The sequence below is a fragment of the Phallusia mammillata genome, chromosome 4, assembly GCF_965637545.1.
Source record: "Phallusia mammillata chromosome 4, kaPhaMamm4.hap1.1, whole genome shotgun sequence".
NCBI lineage: Eukaryota > Metazoa > Chordata > Ascidiacea > Phlebobranchia > Ascidiidae > Phallusia > Phallusia mammillata.
This window is the reverse complement of record NC_137255.1, coordinates 2,125,095-2,145,920: the sequence shown is the minus strand read 5'-3', so window position 1 is coordinate 2,145,920 and position 20,826 is coordinate 2,125,095. Positions and strand designations below refer to the sequence as shown.

Genomic DNA, 20,826 nt, shown 5'->3' with positions numbered 1-20,826 from the left:
GCACAATTTTTTTTTAAATAGCTTGATATCAGAATGATATTGGAACAAAAAATATTTAAATTGCAACAACAGTTGCCTCACAAACTGGTTTCTGAGTTTTAAAAGCAGTTGTCCAAACGTCTGCAGTTGAATCATAAACTTGAACAGAGTTCCGACTTTCTTCTCCACTAGACCTGAAAACAAATATGCTCAAAAAAAAATTGCTAAACAGAAAAAAGTCTTAAATAATTAGTCTTAAAAATTTGGAAACAACTAAAAATAGTAAAACAAAGAAGAACATGCAACAGGGGACTGGAGAAGCTTAATTGTTTGTTTGATTTTCTTAGCAAGCTAATACAAGCGTTTATTAGGATCCAGTAAAGTCCAATTGGAAAATGGTAATTATCAAATGTTGTCTTTTGTGGATCTGAAAAAAACGTTCCTGGATATTTGTAACTATGCTTATGATGTATTTTCATAATCTTGGGCTTTCTCTAATCTCACCCTCCGACCACAAAGATTTTGTTTCCAACCACACAAGCAGATGTAAGGTAGCGAGCATACTGAAGTGATGCAACATTCGCCCATCTGCCAATTGTTGGATTAAATCGCTCAACTGTTGTTCCACCACCATTACCACCTATTTCAATAGTATATGAGCATAATATATGTGATACAAAAGCATTTCATTTTAAACTCAACTCATTCCAGTATTCAAACTAAAGCTGGCTAGCTGTACCTATTTTCATACCTATTGCATAGATGTTTCCATCTAATTCAACACATGTCAAGCCCTTTCTTGCTTGATTGAGAGGTGCAATCTCATTCCAAACACCACTCCTCATATCATAACGTTCACAAGAAGATAATCGTTTGCTGCGCTGAGAACCTCCAATGCTGTATAGAAAACCTGCAGTAATGTGAACATGCTTTGCATGGACATAAATGTTTTACAGTTACTACTACAGCATGAGCTCAATTGTGACTTTGGCACATATTTATTAGATTTATTTGTTTATATTTATATACACATATTTATTTGAGTACATTGTAATATTATAGAAATAAATAACATAGTTTCAATCTTAGCCTTGCATTCCTATAACCACACTATTATTGTTGCATGATAATTATTAAAAAATACAAATTTTATTACACATTACGTGTTTTAAAAGTGTGACCCATGCCTTTTTGGTGGTCTTATGTATGGCGACAAACTGCTGTCAATAACTTAATGTCAATATATGAAATTCGGTTTGAAACAAATATATTTCATGTCAAAATGCTTGTTGCGTATTTTTCTAAAACATTCAAAAATAGAATGGGTTACAACACTTTTTTAGTTTGGCCGGTTGTCCATGACCCGAAACAAGTTGAGAACCACAGCAACATTACAAAAACTTATAATTTACCATTGCAAACAACAGTCCCATGTTCATCTCTGGCATTAATCATGTTCTCTATCTTTATCCACATGTTGTGGTGCACAGAAAACCTTTCACAACTAGATAATCTTCCACTGTTCCAACCACCAGTAACATAAATGTGATCTGAAAAAGTACATACAAACCGTTTCAAACTTCTTTTTGTGCTCGGACATGACTTTTGTTGGTTCTATTTTTAAAGGTTACGTTTGTTTATTCATGAAGCAAAGCATGACCTAAGAAATACCATATTTTGCTACTCTGTCCTACAGTCACTAAAATTTACTATTTAACAACATTAGATTTTTTTGCAGTTGAAAAGGTGTAAACATTGGTATTTTACTGCAAAACATGTCAGCTTTAAATATCGGTTATCAGCCTACTTGCCTACCAATAATAATCATAATCAGTGTCGGTATCTGTCTTAAAAACCGATACTGATCTAATTCTAATATTTACTTTTAAAATAACATGATGAACAACTTCCACGAGCTGTTAACATATTTGACATAAAACTCCATCTTGTTGGTTCATTTAAGTCCAACATTTCACAAGTTTCCACTGGGTAATCATCATACCCTCCCACTACATAAACTTTTCTTCCAACTTTCACTGAGGTTGCGTCACTTCGACCATGATTGAGATTCTATAAAGGTATTTCAGCATTAAAAAAAGTCATCAATCCATCTTTTATTTTATAACATTCGATCTTTTACCTGTAGATGCGCCTTATTGCTTGATAAAAATTAAGCACATTTTATGAAAACTGTTACAACGTATGTTTTGCAGACCATGTCTGCCTTCGCCTTTTAAGTCATGTAACACATACTATGTTGTATTAGGTATTATAGACATACAAAATAAAGACCAGAAGCTTTTTATGAATGTTTTGTCAGCTAAAAACATGAACGGCAAAGTTAATGGTCCCTACCACTAAAACAATGACAAGCAGCTTTTAACACAAGGTAAAGTTGTAAATATTGTAAGTCTAAGTCTATTATGCAGCAACAACCCAACGCTTACTGGCAAATATGTTTTTTGTTTGGTTATGACATCATAAACAATACAATCATCACTTGATTCCTGTCCACCAACAATCAGCAATTTGTCTGTGTAAGAACCTGAAACACAAAAGGTGAAAACTTGTGAAACTCAATAAATTACAAGTAGGGTTGGCCAGATACCTATTTTATTTATATCAGATACTAACACCCTATATTTCACACAAATGGTACCGCACTCCGATCCGACACATGATACTATATTGACTACATGCAATAATGCATTATTCAATTTAAATATCTCGTTCATTTATTTGGCAGGGCTTCTCGATCAACACAAAGAAAATTGTAATAAAAATTTTGTAACTAGTTTGTAATCAGATTCTTGAGCTGATGTTACAGCCACTTTTAAATGTTGTTGTGTAGGTTTGTATCAGCTATTGCAAAACAGTGTTTAGTGTTTGTATGGCACTGTTATGACCTTAACTTGTTCCAAGGTGGCTTCTGTTGAGATGCAATAACTTAACAAAACATAGGCTATGTCGGACAAGTAAATCGCTTATAGTTTTCTGTTTTAAATGTATATTTTTACAAAAATAGTTTAACAGCAATGGTTGTAAAACAGCTGATTCAAGAAATCATTTTTTCAGTGTGTCTCAGATGTCTCAGAGACAAACAGTAAACATCCTAACTAGATGAAGGTGTTTAAATGCAACTGAGTCAAAAGTCTGTATCAAGTGATGTTTTGGAAAACATTGTGCAGAATTGACAGACTCAAGCATGTTTTCGTTGTTTGTAAAGGTATCAGTGTTGAAAAAAAAACTAGCTAAAGTACAACATTTTGTTTACTAAGAATAGCAATTAACAAAAATGCCCAAACTAATTTTTAGCTCACCTATTGCATAATATTTTATGTAACTTTTAACCAATTCAGATAATTAATGTAAACTAATACATAGCATACTTACATGCTGAATGGGAAGAAGTTGGTGCATGCTGAAGATATTTCGGGGATAACACAGGGTTTGGCTGACTTGGTGAGGCAAAGCTCTGAAAAAAATAAAGTTTTCCGTTTAACAAAAGTAATTGGCAGCACTATTTTGCAAAACTGTTCCCAATAAACACAAATTTATTCTGATAATAGCACCCAATTTTTCTGAAAAAAAAACTATATAAAAACTAGAAGCATTCATTTATATTTGATTAAATATGATACGAATGGATGATTTTTCAAATATATATATGAAATAATGCCCTTCTGACAAATGTATTTCTTTCACCAATGTTTGAACGTCCTATTTAGGTTGCCTTCATGACACTCCCAAAGAAAAAAAAACTGCTCCAGAAGAAAAACTGCAATGTTTATGAACAAGAATGGGGTGTTGCCAACAGCAATGGCCAATCAGGCAACGTCACTAGGCCAAACAACAGATTATGACCTTCGGGAATTTAACTACACAAAAATAATATTTCTAGCATAGCATGTGCTCAGTTGCCTTTGCACACTAGTCAGAAACATGTGTGGGAATCATAGGTAATTGAGTAGAATACAGATGTTATCTCTCCATGGCTGTCTACCAAGAGTTTTATCTAAGTGCATTCAGCATATCATGTCAGTAGGAGCATAAAGTGAAAAAGCGTAAAATCATAATATGCCTCTTTAGGAAACGGACTTCCAAAACCAAAAACAACTAGCAAAAAGGTTAACTTTCCAACTAATAATTAAAGAGGCAACTGAATTCTGTTAGGGGCCATAGTAGTATGTTAAAGGGTTGATCTAAACCAGGGGTGGGCAAACTGCGGCCCGGCAAAGGATTTCATGCGGCCCGCCAAGTGTTGGGAAATTTTAGAGAATGTTAAATAAGAGAATGTTACCGAGCAACGCTGAATAGTATTATAACCACAGGCGTAGTTTTTAAAAACTACCGGGGTTGTTTACGTGCTTTAACCTGTTATTTCTGCCACGTTATCATGCACATATTCACTTAAAACAATTTCTTCGTTCGATAAAAGAAAAAGCTATTCACGTTTTTAAATGCAGCCCACTTTGCACTGTTGACGCCAAAATTTGGTCACTTTAGATCAAGTTTAGGTCGTTGCAGTACATTGCAAACAGACATTAAACACGGCTTTAGAATCGTTAACACAGACCACACCACACTTAAGAAGGATACTAAAAGCGGCTCACTTTGTTTAATGTTGGCGCAAGGAATTTATTAACAAAAAAACGTAGTGTAGCCTATGTTGCAATAAATGCTTGTTTATTTTGAAACAATTACAAATGTAACGTTTCAACCAATGTTTGTGCAAACAAAGTGACAACAAACGTATTTCCACATAGCTGAAAATATACTATGTTAATATTTTGGGGTAAATCAGGGGTGCACAACCTGCTGTACGGCCACATGCAGCTGCGGAGATGAGTTTGTGCGGCCGTGACAATGTATATTAAAATACATGTACAGGCTGCCATGACGTAACTAAATCTATATTGCCAAATATTTCGGTTTTCAAACAGCCAAAAACAGATTTCGTGAGACAAAAAAAGATTACCAGGCTAAGAACCACATACGTCAGGCTTTTTTAACCACTTATTGTGTGCAAACAATGCGAAAAAACAGGCACCACAATCGTCACAATACCGATCATGACGTCATAAACAACTAGCTCTGTTCAGCTAAACTTATGCACCAAGTTAGAAATTATTAATATGAGGATTTTAAACAGCTTTGAATCGTGTATATAGTGATATAAACCCAATTCTTTACACTAGTTATTTAAGAAAAACAAGCAAACAATTGGTGGCTGTTGGTAAAATACTATGCGGCCCAATAAGATTAGGAACTTTTGAATGCGGCCCTTTCACTGAAAAGTTTGCCCACCCCTGATCTAAACAATGATTTTATGACACTTAGTTTTGATCTTGTTATTTAAAATATGTAGAAAATACTTTATGGAAAAATGGGAACCTATTTTGAGCACATAGACTAAGTCAATACTTACTGAATAAGTAGGCAAGTCACTGTCTTGAACTGAACTCGAAATTTCACCTGCAGAAAAGAAAAATCATTGTGCACTCATAGTTATGGTGAGTTTATAATCAGGTTGGAAAGGTAGAATAGTCAATATGAGGTTAATTTGATCACTAGTGTGCAGTACAACAAACAATGTTTTGACAAGCCTGTAATTCTTACCACCAGTAGGAGAATCTAATCGAGTTTTTAACAAATTGTCCACAAGATAGTTGGAACAGACCACATTGTTCCTTACCAAACTCTGTAATAAACATTTTTTTTATTTCAACCAATGTTTTAAAATGTTGTGGAAAAAATGCTGGTAATATTTGTACGTGCAAGTACAAGTTTGTGGCAAAATTTTTATTTACTGCATATTGCCACTTATTAAAAAAATCAAAGTGAAAAGTAAAGGGTGACCGTTGATTATTCCACATACACTATGAGTCAGGGGTGAGAAACCTGCAGCCCAAAGGCCGCATACAGCCTTTTGGGGGTAGTAAGTGCGGCCTTTGATGTCAAATTCTCTTTAAAGACCTAAAAAATACAAAAGACCATTATGTAAACAAAACAGTTTGGAAACCACTATTTCAAATCTGAGAAATAGACAATATGACCTACACAAGTGTCGACAAAATGTTGGGTAGCCTTCATGAATCAAAAGGTTCCCCACCCCTGCTATAAGTCATTAAAAAATGGTTAAGATTTCAAGTTTAAAAATTTCTACCTCTTTGGATGCTTCAGTTAGAAACTGAGTGCTTGTCAAGGATAGATCAATTTGTAAGAAAAGATTTGCAAAAAATTCCTCACGTTGTAAAGGATTATGATTCACCCATTTCAAAATTCCAGTAAAAACAGCCTCCTCACACCCCTGCAATCATTTTTTATCTTTATTAAACAAATAGCCATAGCTAATGTTGTCCCTTGCAAGTAAAGCAACAAACATTGTGTCATATTTCCTAACTGTCATGAGTATGGGTTAAAAAGTTTATTTAACGCGCAAGTATAAACTAATTCTGACCAACGAAAAGCCTACAATTGTATACTGTAAAGCAAGCTTGTTTGTTACCCACTGTGCATTGAGCTGTAAATCAGTGAATCACTCCCCTGGGACCAGAGCAATATAGCGGTAAACTCCATCAGAAGATTTAGTAAACATTTTAACACATATTTGGGGCTGTATGGATGACCACTTGATAAATTTGGCTAACATTATATCAAACGAGTAACCCTCTGTTCAAAATTTCAGTACATTAGGTTATGGATTTCTGGCCTAAAACTAAAACTGATTATTTGTGGGTTTAAGGGTTGAATCCAATAAAAAGTTAGAAAATTCTTTAGAACACTTTACACTGCACCAACCGACAAAGCATGTCTCTTAGATTCTGAAACTCCTAGATTATGTTCTGTAGTCATTAGAGCCAATTCAATAAAAAATACGTTTTGGGAGCCTGTGGGTGAACTGCTGGGTCATTCGGGGTCAAACTTCAGAAGGATAAAATCTGGATTAATAACTAACATCTATCCAAATTTCAATAAATTTTAAGCAGTCTTTCTTGACCAAACTAGCGTTACAAACCAGCATTAGACAGGAAAAAAATAGGGACAAAAACAATATGTCCCTTTCGTGGCCCATAACTAGGGGGCCCATAACTAGCATACATGATGCCAGTTCGCTTGATTTATGCTTTCAACAGCATGACTTCACTACCATTTTGACACTTTCTTATTAAAAAATTGGTCAGTGCAATTGTCACATAGAGATTATCAAACTGGTGAACAAATTGCAATGCAATTATATAAGTGATGTAATTATCAGCATTCATCTATGTGGAGTTGGTTTTATATTTTCACATTTGATGATTGAGAAATGTCTTCTATTTAAATATCTACAAACAGACTTAGTTGCAAGACAAGACTTTTATAAAATCCATCATACCTTGTTTCTCAGCTTGGTAACAGCAGACACATCATCAGCATCAAGTTGCAAAAATTCTTCTTGTTGAACAACTTGTGCAAAGCATGTTGTAATTTTCTGGTTTGTTTCAACAAACACTTCATCCAAATTGTATCGTTCAGCATATGCTCGAAGTTTCAAGCAATTGTCAGCAGATACAAGTGCATGCAGAGCTGTTTTGCAAATTTCTTTCAGAGCTAAAAAGTAAAATGTAAATATCCTTGTCTGATATTACCTTTGACAACTTTTTCAAACCTTCTAGTTCGGTGTATTCTGCATCATCCAAGATGTCTGTAACATTTTTCTCAGTTATTTCAATTCTACCAGAGTAAATGAACTCAATAAGATTTGCCAGTCGCTGATGTGGAATCTGGAGCATCTTAACAATGCCTTCATATTTCTCTTTCATCTGAAAGGCAGGTAATTGCATTCAGTATACGTACATATTAAAGAAAGTTTTTTTTCACCTCAATAGTGAACATCTTTTTAAAATACTTTGAAACAAGCATCATAATGTTTTTGTGAACAGGAAATTTTTTTCCTCCAGATTCCAGCACTAAATCACAAGTAGATTCCTCTGAATTGCGATCCCTGAAAAGGCAATCATCAGGGAAAAGGCAATCAGAAAACTTACAGCAAATGTTGCTTTATGAATTCTTTAATTTTTTTGTTAAACTAATAACATAGTGCAAACATGGACAGTGTGTGGATATTCTGTGCCCTAACAACTAATTTGGAGTGATATTTTTTGGGCTAAGCCAATTAAATGCAGTATGAGATGTTAAGAAATAAACTTTAATAAACCGATATTGCCAGTGCATAAACATGTAAATACTATCTTACTCGCAAATTTGCTTATACTTGGTGACAGTCAAAGTTACATCAAGTCATCAAAGCTAGTTATGATGTCACAATATGTTTGTGATATGATGACTGCTGTGAACACTCATTAGTGGCAGGAAATGACGTTCGTGTGTGGGAGCGTTACTATATGTAATAAAGTGGAGTGGTTCATAAGGTAACATACCGCAAAACATGATTGTGGCTTTAACACTTAAACAAAGAATTATAAATTAATTTTACATGTTCAATTTTGCAAAAACAACAAATGGGCATTGTAGCATTGACAGGTAATATACACACAAGTGTTGCTGCTATAATTCAACGTTTCTGGCAGAAGGATATGAATCACTACATGTAACAATAAATTACAAACTTCCAATTAATTAATTAATTAAGTAAAATTCTACATTGATATGCCACAAGTTGCTTTGACCCAATAAACTTAAGTAAAATCAAAATGGGTTTCCCCATGCACTTTTGAAAAACAAAAAGATTTTCGCTTTGCTTGCTTTGCACCTGCTTAAATAAAAAAATACCCTTGTCACTAAAAGAACACACATCCGGAATTTACAAATTTGAAACTGTGTCAGAAAATATTGTGTGGCAGCATAGCTATTTTCAAATGGCTGCCATTACACAGGTTGTAAGCTTCACAGCAATGAGAAATGTAAACAAATTCAAAAAACTTACTCTGCAATGAGTTTTCCCAACCAAGCATAATGCTCCGTGGTTTCACCACCAGGTTTGGCCATCGTTTTATTAATTGAAAAAAAATCAAACCCTGACTCTTGTAAAATAAAATAAAAGATAGTTAAATTGTCTATGACAGTGTTTCTTAAAATAGGAGTCACAATACCATAACAGTCGAGTTAGTAAGCTTGAAAATTCTTTACTTAAAGCTACAACTAAGATGAATACAAGAAGGCAGGCAACAGTGATTGTAATCAGACTTTCGGCTGTTTCTCCACTGAGCCTGTGTAGCTCAGTTGGTAGAGCGTGAGTCCACGAAAGACTCCTATTGTGGGTTCGAATCCCACCGCAGGCTAGATTTTTCTAGCCTATGCTTTGCCATATGTCAATGCTTGGGAGACAGCTGATTCGGTATAATGCCTTCAATAGGCCTGGCGTACTGTGAACTTAATGCTACAACAAACATGTTACTTTTTCGACGTTTGTTTTTATAGCTCATTTTTCAGTTGTTAGTAAACTGACACTGTTACTTAACATAAACCTGATAGAACTAACAGTATTAATATTGTTGTGACTTTAATTTGATTGTTAGCTTCCAAGTGTTGTCAAAAAAAAAACAATCATTTATCAAACTAAGTAATTTTGATGAACACTGAGAATAGTAAATAACAATAACAACAAAGCAACATAATCAGGCTGGTTAAAATTGTCAGAAAAATATTTCAACACAGAACTAATGTTGACTCCATAAATCTGTTTTTCTTTTTCATACAACAAACAACATTATGAAGGCAGGATGCTGTTAAACATGACAGAGAAGCAATTACATGATTCAAACATCACATAAACATCACAAGTCAGCAATTACATGATTCAAACATCACATATTTGTATCATATATTAAAAAAGTGTTGTAACAGAATTTTGTCGGTGTTTGTAACAGAAAACCCGCTTAAATGCGCTGACGAGTTAAGGCCCGTTTACACTATGCGTATCGCGCTCGCTCAGACCTGCGTAAGTTTGTTTGTTTCATTTTTTCTGTCTGGTCTTGCGCTTGACTGATTTCGGGCGGTCAAGTCTCGTAGAAATGAGCGAGCGATCGCCTGCCGAGCGTTTTTCTGCGTATCAAGCTGCTTGAACCTGCGCAAACGGTTTGCGTTATCGCTGTGTGCGGGTTTGTGAATTGAAAAAGTTGGCTCATTTGCCAAAAATAAATGATGACACGCTATTTGCCTTCAATTTAAGTATTTATTACATGGTTATGATTGCATGTTATGTTTTATTGTGTTTAAATATTGTAATTAAGTGCATTTAAAATGTACATTTACCCTAGCACAGCGGACTACATGTCATAGAAACATGAAAATGAGATAAACATGCCACCAATCTATACAACAACATCCAGAACAATCCTGTATGATAAACAAGATGCAAAATCATGTTTACTAACAAAATATGATTTAATTTAGAATGATACAAAGCTTTTTCGATATAAAATAAGTAACAATAAATTTATGTTGTGATTTATAATCATCGACAGTGGCTGTGATCTAAAAAAGACGTCTAGTATATTATTTAGTAAGCTTAGGTACGCACCGATAATCGCAGTGTAAACGGAAGGGGTCGCAAGGTAAGGTTAGGTTAGGCGCCGCTAAACATAGTGTAAACGGGCCTTAACGTTACTAACTTAGAAAAATACTTACGTGCAGCATCTAAAGTGGCTAAACAAAAATAAGTCTGGTTGCGAATCCAGCAAACATTTAGCAACCTTTTTCGTAAACTTTGCTTATATTTTTCAAACAAAAATCAAATACAGCATTTTTGCTACTTCAGTTTGTTTGCAGTTATGTAAATAGAATTTTAATCTGCCCTTGAATCTTGATCCACAAAACATCTTTGTTTAGCGAAATTGGCGTCACAGCGCTCATTGGATTGCACGTTGGGAATCCCCTTCATAAAAATCGAATTCCTGCCGTACGATCGAAAATGCGTTCTTTCCAGTTTTGTAGCCAAAGCAACAAACTTGTATAAATTCAGTTTGTAAGCTACACTAATTAAAATTGTGTTTGACAAATTCAATTTAGCATTAAAATCACATAAACTACCGATTTATTCTTAGGTGCAAAAATGTTTTTCTTTTTATGAGTTTAATTTTGTCATTCTTTTCAAAATTGCTGTCTGGGACAGATTCTCACACCGTTGATGATCTTGAGTCTTTTGAAAGTCACTTTTGCACTTTTGTGATTATCCTGTAGTGCAGCGGTTCTTAACCTTTTTTTGTCCACGCCCCCCTAAGGTGTTTGTCGGGCACTTCACGCCCCCTTGAAACAGGCAAAAAACGACAGTATTTTCGAACACATGCAGCAATGGAACTTCCAGATATCTCCGTTGCCTATGTTGTAAACAAGGGATCACCTAATTACTGCCCAGGGGCGTTACATGTGCAAACATTCATTATACATTTCAGTAATAATTTTCCCTTGTCTAACAGGATTACAAGGCATAAGTCAGTGGTGGCCAAACTACAGCCCGCGGGCCGCATCCGGCCCCCAGTCCTGTTTCATCCGGCCCACCAAACACATTGCCTGGTTTTTTTGCAAGCACCATATTTACCACTGTGAACAAGCAGTGCAACAGCGCTGGCTGCTACGAGCACTAGCTTGTGGCAATCGTTGTTATTTTTGGAATAAATGCCCAAGATCGTGTTATTTAGGCCTACCATACGTCCTCTTTTTGGAGGACATGTCCTCCTTTTTCACAAAAAACAAGTTGTCCTCCGAAGAGAAGAAAAAGTGCCCAAATGTCCTACTTTTTAAGGAATTTCTGTATTACCGAATACAAAAGTAACAATCATGCCTTTGGAAACAGCCAAATGTACATCTTCAGCTGATTTTTTTAAATACAGGTGGATTTTGCATATTTTGGGAATAAAAGCTTTAAACTTTATTCAAACTTTAATTTAATATCATCTAATTTCTAAAGCTTTTATTTTTGGTGGGCCTTAAAGTATGTTTTCATGTCCTATTTAACAATGTGTCCTCCATTTGGGGGATGGAAATATGGTAGGCCTAGTGTTATTTATTGTTATTCTACTACAATAATATATATTTTAATAAAAATGGCAACCAGTTACGACAAATTTTTCGTAAATCTTATTTAATCCGGCCCTTCAGTGGCAATGGCTGTGCAATCCTCCACGCCTCAGCGACGTTCAACGACACCCATACAGGGTTTTTTAAGGTTTGGTTTGGGTGACCGCTAAGTAGTTTTAAGAGACCGCAAGTGTTTCATTTAAATTTGCAAGTCCAAATTTTGGGAAACCGCTGGAGAAATCAACACTGCCCTGTTGAACGTAAGTTCGCACCTAAAGTTTATGCGAGAACATATTAAAAATACACTGCTTCACGTGCACAAGAAACGTATCGTCAGAAAACAACGTAAGATTGCATTTCTCAGAATTACACAGACCACCAACATTTCGGGTTAGGCCTACGCTACAGTTGTTTAACGTGAGAAGCTAAACTTATTGTGTTTGTAACATAAAACTTTTGCAACATAACTTTGGGTTATAATACAGCTAAAGGGCGTTAATAATTAATATGCGAGAACATATTAAATTGTTGTATTTTGCTTTCAACTTCAAACCTTACTTTGCAAACACGACTTTTGGGATTGCAACGGATTTTGGAGAGTGCAACCAAGGGACGTTCTGGGGAATAAGCGATCGTCTTTATCAGGTTCAATGAAACGTTTCGTTCTTTTCTCTTCCACGGTCTGGTGGCAATCACTGTCATGTCACGTTACGTGGAAACTCGAGTTTCGTTGCAGGTGCAACTTATCTTGAGTTGTCAGTCGCCGTTGCGCTAGAGTTGAGAACAACAGAAAGTTGACACAGGTTAAAATTGGGTGTTTTTAGTGTTAGTAGTGTGCGATTTAACCTGAACCAGCAAAACAGAACATAACACAAATGTTGTGAGCATATAATAACGAATTAAAGATGAAGTATAGCCTAGGGCACAAAAACATAAAACTGATGTTAGAATATCCTTCAACGCAAAGTTTATTCCGGTGTGAATTAAGTGTCCTATAGAAAACGTTTTTTTTTACGATGAAAATTGTATGGCGATGAAAATAATTCCGTAATGAAAAAAATAAAATAAAAAAGCAATCTTCGGAGTCTCTCTGATTCTTAGGTTATAGAATTCACAAAAAATATGTTCCATGGTTGGAAACGCAGTAACAGTGTCTGAAAAACAAGGAAGTAAGTTTACGGTACTACCGGAGGTAAAAATCCAGGCTATTTACACTTGTACAAGTAAGTTTAAGTATTTAGGGCTGACAAATTAGGTAGTGTTAACACAAAGCATGCGTAATAGATTTTTTTCTTGACGGGGTTCGAACCCAGGACACTCCTGGAAACGGCTCCTGATCAGTTTTTTTCAATGTCTGTATATGGGTCAGGCGCGCCAGACAATTCGGCAATATATAGATGACATAGGGTATGAATTGTCGAAACTGCGAAAGCCAACTGGTAGAAGGTCATACGCTCCGGCAGACAAGACAAAGAGGGGCATGCCCCTTCTTGAAAGTTTAATGTCCTGCAAATTTAACAAAGGCTATTTTGGCGAAAAAACTTATGAAAAAAGGTGTCATGCTCTAGATCAGAGGCCACCTTACTTTTTTCACGGCGGAATAGATAACACTTAAAATGACACGCGTTTTTTTGCTAAATATTTGTAGTTTTTTAAGGCCGGTCCGTGATTAAATTTAAGGTTCAAAACCAGCCAACAGAGCAAAAAAGATTGCCGACCCTTGCTATTGGGTTACCAAACGTCGGAATTTTGACGTAAAGTCTGTAGCCGGAATGCTAGCGTCTTGTAACCTAACCCTCAGTGATTTTCACAATTCTTTTTCTTTTTTTCATGCGAGGCCCATAGCTTACATGCCCTTACGTAGCGACGTTTCAAAACTGTGGCCCGCAAAGCGCTTTTAGGAGACCAGCAAAAGTACAGCCTTATTCAGAGTCACACAGTACTGTTGTCAAATGGTAAAAATTGTGCAGAATATTAAAGAGTCTCCTTCACTGGCAATGCATATTTATGACCTTACAATTAACAAAAGAAAGGCATTTTTGCGCACAATAATGAAGGTTAGTCTTGTCTGTGATGTAACAAACTGTCTAAGGACCATTTTATGAGTCCTTTGAATTTAGGTGGACTTAATCCTAATGTTGTTACGGGAATACTTTGCAGTAAAGTAACTTTTATCGGGCTTTATTTTTTTAACTCAAGCTTTATTTTTAATATTTTATTTTTTTGAGATACCTATATGTTAAAACCAAATACTTTCGTGGGCCGTATGAAATAACGTCGCAGGACGGACCTATTCCGCGGGTGGTGGTTTAATGACCCCTCCTCCAAGTAACGGATCTCTAAACAAGCTAGTTATCTGCCTATTTACATATCTGGTGTTAATTCTACAACCTTTCCTGTTTTTCTATATGTTTAAAAAAAACATAATGCGTGATAGACGCGTGGCTACATGGTTTTTTTACATCGTAGATTTTAATTGTACAGTGTATAATGTATGCATATTTATACATTATTTTTTGATTTCGTAGGTATGTGTGAAAATTTTTTGCCCCAGGTTACGGGTAGCAATTGGGATCGAAAACTAATAATGTGAGATTGTCGAAATACAATGTCTAAGGCTAAGCAGTCAGGGGTCAAATTCATAAACCCGTTTGTAAGTCTGTGCTTATATCCTACGTGAGCACAAGCAAAACTCCACATTTTCATATATGGTGCCCTATAAAAAGGAAAACCTAGTTCATTGTGTTCACGCAAGTCAGTCTGCGGTTCAAATTTCGGTGCTAATTTTAACAATAGAGTATTAAAGCGCTGAGTAATATCAGACAAGGAAATACCAGCTAGGGTTTAGTTAACGTGGCAGTTAAACTCTAATCTCTTAAATAGTGCAACATGACACTTTCGTTCATTCCCAACGAGTTACTTGGTGTTTTTGCATCGTGAAAGGTGAAGAGTCCCTGTCTGTTAATAATGAAAAAAAGCAAGAAACCAGTATAGTTAAATTTGATTGTAAAGCTTAAGTATTTTTTTATTTTGAAACAAAATGTGTGCCTCTTCCACTATAATGATAATGCTTAATGACGATAATAACGGCCCAAACAAACGAAAGAGTCAGATGTCACTGATAACGGCATCAGCATTTAATAAAACATGCCGCTTTATACGTCTATGTAGGTCGTTATGTTCGTCATTAAACTTATGAACATATCCAGTATAGTGTTCCGATTGTAATGCTATTTCACAAAAAAATGGAGTTCCGTTGGGTAGACTGCAACAACATGTTATTAAACACAGTTTGATTGCGCCAATGCTGATTATTCAATGTGTCAAGGATTTTTACCTCATATGGGGTAACACTAAACAGCTTTTTGGTACACCAAGTATTTAACATATAACAGTAGAAAACCTTGTAATGTGTATGTGTTATTATAAACAAAAGTGTAGAACAGGCAGTTTGAAAATTGCAAGATGCAGAAAATGTGCTGATCAAAGGGACACTATTTTGCCAAATAACACATGAAATGGGTTCGAATTTAACAGACAAACAGAAAAGTATTGATTTTTCACTGAAAGCAAACATATTTGAGACTAACCTGTTTGTCATTTGGTTATCACCAATCCTTTGCAGGGAAGTATCAGTTTTTGGTCAAATCAAAATTCATCAGACTGAAAAGAAGCAAATCTAAAATCAGAATAAAAGTAAATTTATAACAAAACATCTGTTTTGAACAGTGGTGGCAACATAGAGTAGTTATGTTCTGCACCATAAAATAAAGAACTTTGATGTGACAGGCAATAACGAGAAGGCACCCTTAATATTAACACTATAGTCACAGATACTGATTTGCAAGAAAAAGTGTTAGAAAATTATCAAACCTCTGTTAATAAAAAAACATGGAGTATGATGGTGATGCAGCTTCACATACCGATAATGTTGATCTCAGCAATTCTATAAATGACAGTGAGTTACCATTTTTTATGGATTATTATTAACCAATAGAGTAAGTAAATTTATTACAAGTAATTACTTAAAAAGACAGACCAAATAAATGAAACAATCTGCAAAATGAAACACAACAAGGGTTTTATTACAGAACAAATATTTTTAAAGAAAGCAGAAACACATGGGTAAACACATTCTTTTAATTTGAATCAGTAGTACCTAGATATTAATATAGAAGTGACATGCTACAATTAAATAACAGGGGTCACAACATATGTACTTTTACTGTTTAAAATAAAAGGCCCCTTTTTGTTGTCATATTAAAAGTCATATTCAAGATATATCTCATAATTCGGTTGTTGCACTTAACATTGGCAGTGTTTGTCTATTTCATGACAGACTCTCGTCAAAACATATGCGCTCCAACAACATTAGTTGGTTTGAAACCATAATCAGATGAAACAGAGTTTAAGTAATTTGCCTCAGAGAATAGCTACATGTAAGATGTAATGAGTTTTCCCTCAAGCCTTTTGTCCATAGTTTAATGGGGTGACAAAATAACATTTTTTCTAAAAACCTGAAAAAATCAATGCCCATGGTAGTACTGTACCATTGATAATATGAGTTGAAAAAGCACTTCTTTAAAAAGCGAATTGTCATGTTGTATAAAAAAAAATAAAACAAGGTCTTTGCTTATCAAATTGATTACTTGATGTTAATATATTGTTAGGTTATCACCAGTGGTAGGATTCAATTTTTTTATCAGCTGGTTCTATCCCGAAAGTCGTATTTTTCAGCCAGTTAATGTTAACCAGTTCGCTGATCTCATAAAATTTCAGGAGACAGTTCTATAGATCAGGTGCGAACCGGCTGAATTCCACCTCTGGTTATAACTATAAATACTTGATTGACAAATAAACAAATGTTGGAGTTATGTTATTGAAAGGATATGGCACACAGCTTACTTTTTTTAAAAAAAAATATACAGATGTGATAATGAAGATCAATAAGCGCTGGACGGCAGCACTGGAAAAATTTGGCCTATACAAAAGCAAATTGAAAAATACAATAATGGAAGTGTTGCAAGTTTTGTTCGACTGCCACAAACAAGGAGCAACAGTTTTGGTAAACTAATTTTTATTTTCACAAAATGTTAATTAAATGCACCTTAGAAAAAACATTATAGTCAGTAGCATTTTTTCCTATTACATAATAAGTTGGCCTACAATTTTTTCTTAAAGGTAAAAAACAGAACCTTGATCCTACATATAAAAGCGACATAACATTTGTTTTTAGGAAGGATTAAATCGTTACGTTTTTCTGTTTGAATGCATTTATTTATACTATTACCACATTCGTTTTCTGTTAGATTTAACCTTAGATTGTTTTATGAGGTCGTACTTATCTTTTGATGCTTTTATAATACTTGTTTTACTTTTTCATCAACTGTTAACAAATCACAAAAGAAGCATTGGGTATTTTATATTCTTCATTATTTTTACAGACTGACAGCAAAATTATTGAGTTGTCATTGATCATGGTTTACAATTGTTCATGGACAGACAGCAATGAAACATACAACCAGCAGAACACCATTGAACCAGTAAAATGGTTCATCAAAAATGCGAAAAGAATGGTAAGGGTGCGAAAAAAAAGGTTTGTTTTTTGGGGAATAAACCACCAACAAATTACTAGTTTTTGTAGAAAATTCTCCTTGTTTCAAATATTATCATTAACAACATCAGCCTAAAACATATTTTCCAACTTAATGTAATGCACAAACTGTTACTAAAGCATGCTTCACCAAACAGCTAGAAATACACATGTCACTAAACTTTTGACTTAACTTATATTTGTAGATTGAAACAACTTTGTTGGTCACACTACCACATGCACTTGACAACATAGATGAAAGTCACATAGGTGAAGAAGAAATACTTTTTCTACTTACTGAGGTAAGAAGGACAACACAACAAGAAGTGACCTTTGAAACAATTTTAAATGTTTTGTTTAGATCATTACTGGGGCACTTTGCAATGATGATCTTGGACAAAATAACAGTTTTTCAGCAAAGGAACTTGTTTTTGATTTGACCAAACTCGCCAACAAGGACACAAACAGCAAACTTATCTTGCAAAGGGGAGCAGTGCCAAAACTGATGACACTAATCAAGACAGGTATCACCAGATGTGTTTTGATTAAACACAACAGCAGAGTTTAAAACATGTTGCAGTGACCTAAACCATTACATATTTTTCAACCAACCCTTTTTAATCAAACAGGCAATATGGAAGAACAGACCATAGCAGTGAACTGCATCTGGGCTTTGTCATTTGTTGAGAAGAATAAAGCAAAACTAAAAGAAGATGAAGAATTTATTAAGAAACTTGAAGCATTGACAAATCACAGTGACAAGTTTGTGTACCTAGTGATAGTAAAATAATCCTGTTTTTAATTTTAAAATCATTGAAAACTTATTTTTTAACTACTTCATTTCATCACATTACAATAATTGTTTTTAAAGAGAGCTTAAAAATGCTGCATCTGGTGCATCATGGCAGCTAGTAGAGGGGGACAAGAAAAAACAAAACTCGGTAATGAAAGTTACCTAGAACAAAAACTGGACATAATTGAAATAACTTTTTTGTATAGGAGAAAGAAGAACCAAGACATTTAATGTTGAGTTACACCTGGAAAAACCAACCCATGGTCTTAAAGGTGGGTTTAAAAATATACTTTAATAATGAATGATAATTAATAAATATGCACCATCAGAAGCAATATGGGACCATTAATATATATTAATAACTTGCAACTAACAACAGCATCTGAACATTTTACACACTAAAAGCCTTAATGCAGAACCAATGTAAGTTTCTCAAGCAAATGTATTATGCAAAGGCTTAATGACTCTTAATTGGACTGAGAATCAATCAATAGCAAAACTTAATGCCAGATTTACTAAAAAATTATCAAAACACAACATTACAACCAAATGCTGCACATTACAACATACAGTATTTCCAACTCAATCTCAGTGACTAAATACACATTCAGTTGAATCGGCATTTCTTTAGACCTGGTCTAATATTGAATATTCATGTCCATACTTCAAACGAATGCCAATATGACAACTAAACTGATTTTAACAATAAAGATCAACATGGAGTTGCAGTTCCATTGTTACAAAGTTTGGATTGACACTAAAGATATGTCAGGTGATATTATGCAGGCAATGGCTAAAGCAGTGGAACATGCAGGTGTTGTCATTATTTGCATGTCAAAGGCATATCAGGAAAGTAAATTCTGCAGGTAAGAGGATGTGTTTAAACATGTTAAAAATAGGGTAGTATAAAATAAATTTAGCGATCTAACTTATACAGCAAAATACAACTCAGGAACAACAGAAACAAACTCGAGTTCAATTAAAGTAATAAATCCTAAACACTGCAGTTTGCTTTTAATCATTATACAAATTCATTGGCCCTTTGAATACTAACAATGGTTGGCAAAAATATGTTCCTTTAAGCTAAAAGATGTATAAAACACAATATTTCGGAAGTTTTACTTTTACCTATGTATTTTTATTTAGATCAGAGGCAGAATATGCATTTAATTTGGGAAAACCAATTATCCCACTCAAAATGGAAGACTTTACACCTAGCGGTTGGCTGGGTAAGAATTATTTCACTGTTAACACATGGACCAACAATATTATGTTGCTGAAAAACCAATGATGGAAATTATCACATCAAGAATATATTCCTATTCAGGTTTCATCACAGCTGGAAAACTGTACATAAAATTCACCGACATGAATGAGTTCAAAGAGTCCATGCTAGAGCTTATCAAGGAAATAAAAACCAAAATTTAAAAATTGTGAAAAAAGCAGATGTAAAGGTAGAATAACGTCTTTTAACTTGGAAATAAAATATGTCAGGTAGTGTAAAATCCTAATAAAACTTGATTAACAGTCAATTACACAAAATACCGTTTATAACATTAATGGGAAATACAGAAACAACAAACTAAATGCATCTTTTATGTTGAATTGGTAATATCCTCTGTGTTTTCTTACTTCTATTTTGTTTAGTAATTATGCGGCAGTTTTTAAAGTGTACATGACTAAGCACATAATATTGCACTTTTTTGTTTCAGTTTTGGTCACTAATGAAGATCATTGAAGGTGAAACGTCCATTTTTCAATAAAAAATTGAAACTGCTTTTTACAAACACATTAGATAGTGTCTTAATTATCATCTGTAACATATTTGATATACGATATCACTAGTGTACATATACCTGATGCACAATAAACAAGAAAAAAATACAGTTTGTCTGGCAAACTTAACTAATCAACACCCAATCAGAACAGCACTTAACATGAAAAGGTTAAATGTGTTAGTTACAATAAAAGGAAAGTCACACTTTAAATCAACTTTCTTACCTTACTTATGACATCTCCGTTATGTCTAAGTCTAAATCAAACTTTATGTAACAGCACCAACACCATTGAATTTTTATTCACATTCATTCAACCTTTCAAACTACAGCTTCTAACTGCAGTAAGTTGAAAAACACACTGAGTTAATCAGGCCCTCTTTTAGGTTAAAACAGAAAAAGCGATGGTACTAAATACCACATTCCACTGAGTGTGACAACATGACATTGCACTTATACAGCACGTTATCAAATGGTAAGCAGTTTTAATGGACACAAATATTCTTTGCACAAATTATTTGTTTGCAGACATTAAAAGCACTGACAGATAGAGCTATTTGAGGTGTGATGAAGATTTGTAATTAAAGTTACACTATAATCTGGTCTCATTTACCCTTGTTGGGGCTTGTATTTACACACTCTACACCCCATGTGGTATACTAAGC

At 34.5% G+C, this 20,826-nt stretch overlaps 2 protein-coding genes and 1 non-coding gene across 3 annotated transcripts; 2 read left to right on the top strand and 1 right to left on the bottom strand.

The window, feature by feature from the left end:
- LOC145224435 (kelch-like protein 12) lies at positions 1–15,937 on the bottom strand. Its single transcript, XM_080090922.1, has 17 exons — positions 15,874–15,937; positions 15,591–15,679; positions 12,559–13,154; positions 8,909–9,005; positions 7,843–7,966; positions 7,631–7,784; positions 7,358–7,572; positions 6,146–6,289; positions 5,599–5,680; positions 5,408–5,454; positions 3,373–3,454; positions 2,427–2,524; positions 1,863–2,049; positions 1,392–1,529; positions 731–889; positions 484–619; positions 1–173 (listed from the first exon to the last, which is right to left on the bottom strand). Exons 4-17 carry the CDS (start codon positions 8,968–8,970, stop codon positions 56–58), a joined length of 1,746 nt encoding a protein of 581 aa, XP_079947048.1. The 5' UTR covers positions 8,971–9,005; positions 12,559–13,154; positions 15,591–15,679; positions 15,874–15,937; the 3' UTR covers positions 1–55.
- Trnas-cga (transfer RNA serine (anticodon CGA)) lies at positions 9,190–9,263 on the top strand. Its single transcript has one exon. It is a non-coding gene; the product is annotated as a tRNA-Ser (tRNA).
- On the top strand, positions 15,892–20,263 carry LOC145224436 (uncharacterized). The gene is made up of 12 exons (XM_080090923.1): positions 15,892–15,958; positions 16,929–17,065; positions 17,445–17,576; positions 17,800–17,895; positions 17,955–18,117; positions 18,223–18,355; positions 18,465–18,534; positions 18,593–18,658; positions 19,098–19,252; positions 19,533–19,615; positions 19,714–19,840; positions 20,099–20,263. The coding sequence occupies exons 1-11, from the start codon at positions 15,892–15,894 to the stop codon at positions 19,812–19,814; spliced, it is 1,203 nt and encodes a 400-aa protein (XP_079947049.1). The 3' UTR covers positions 19,815–19,840; positions 20,099–20,263.
- Positions 20,264–20,826: the final 563 nt, after the last annotated feature.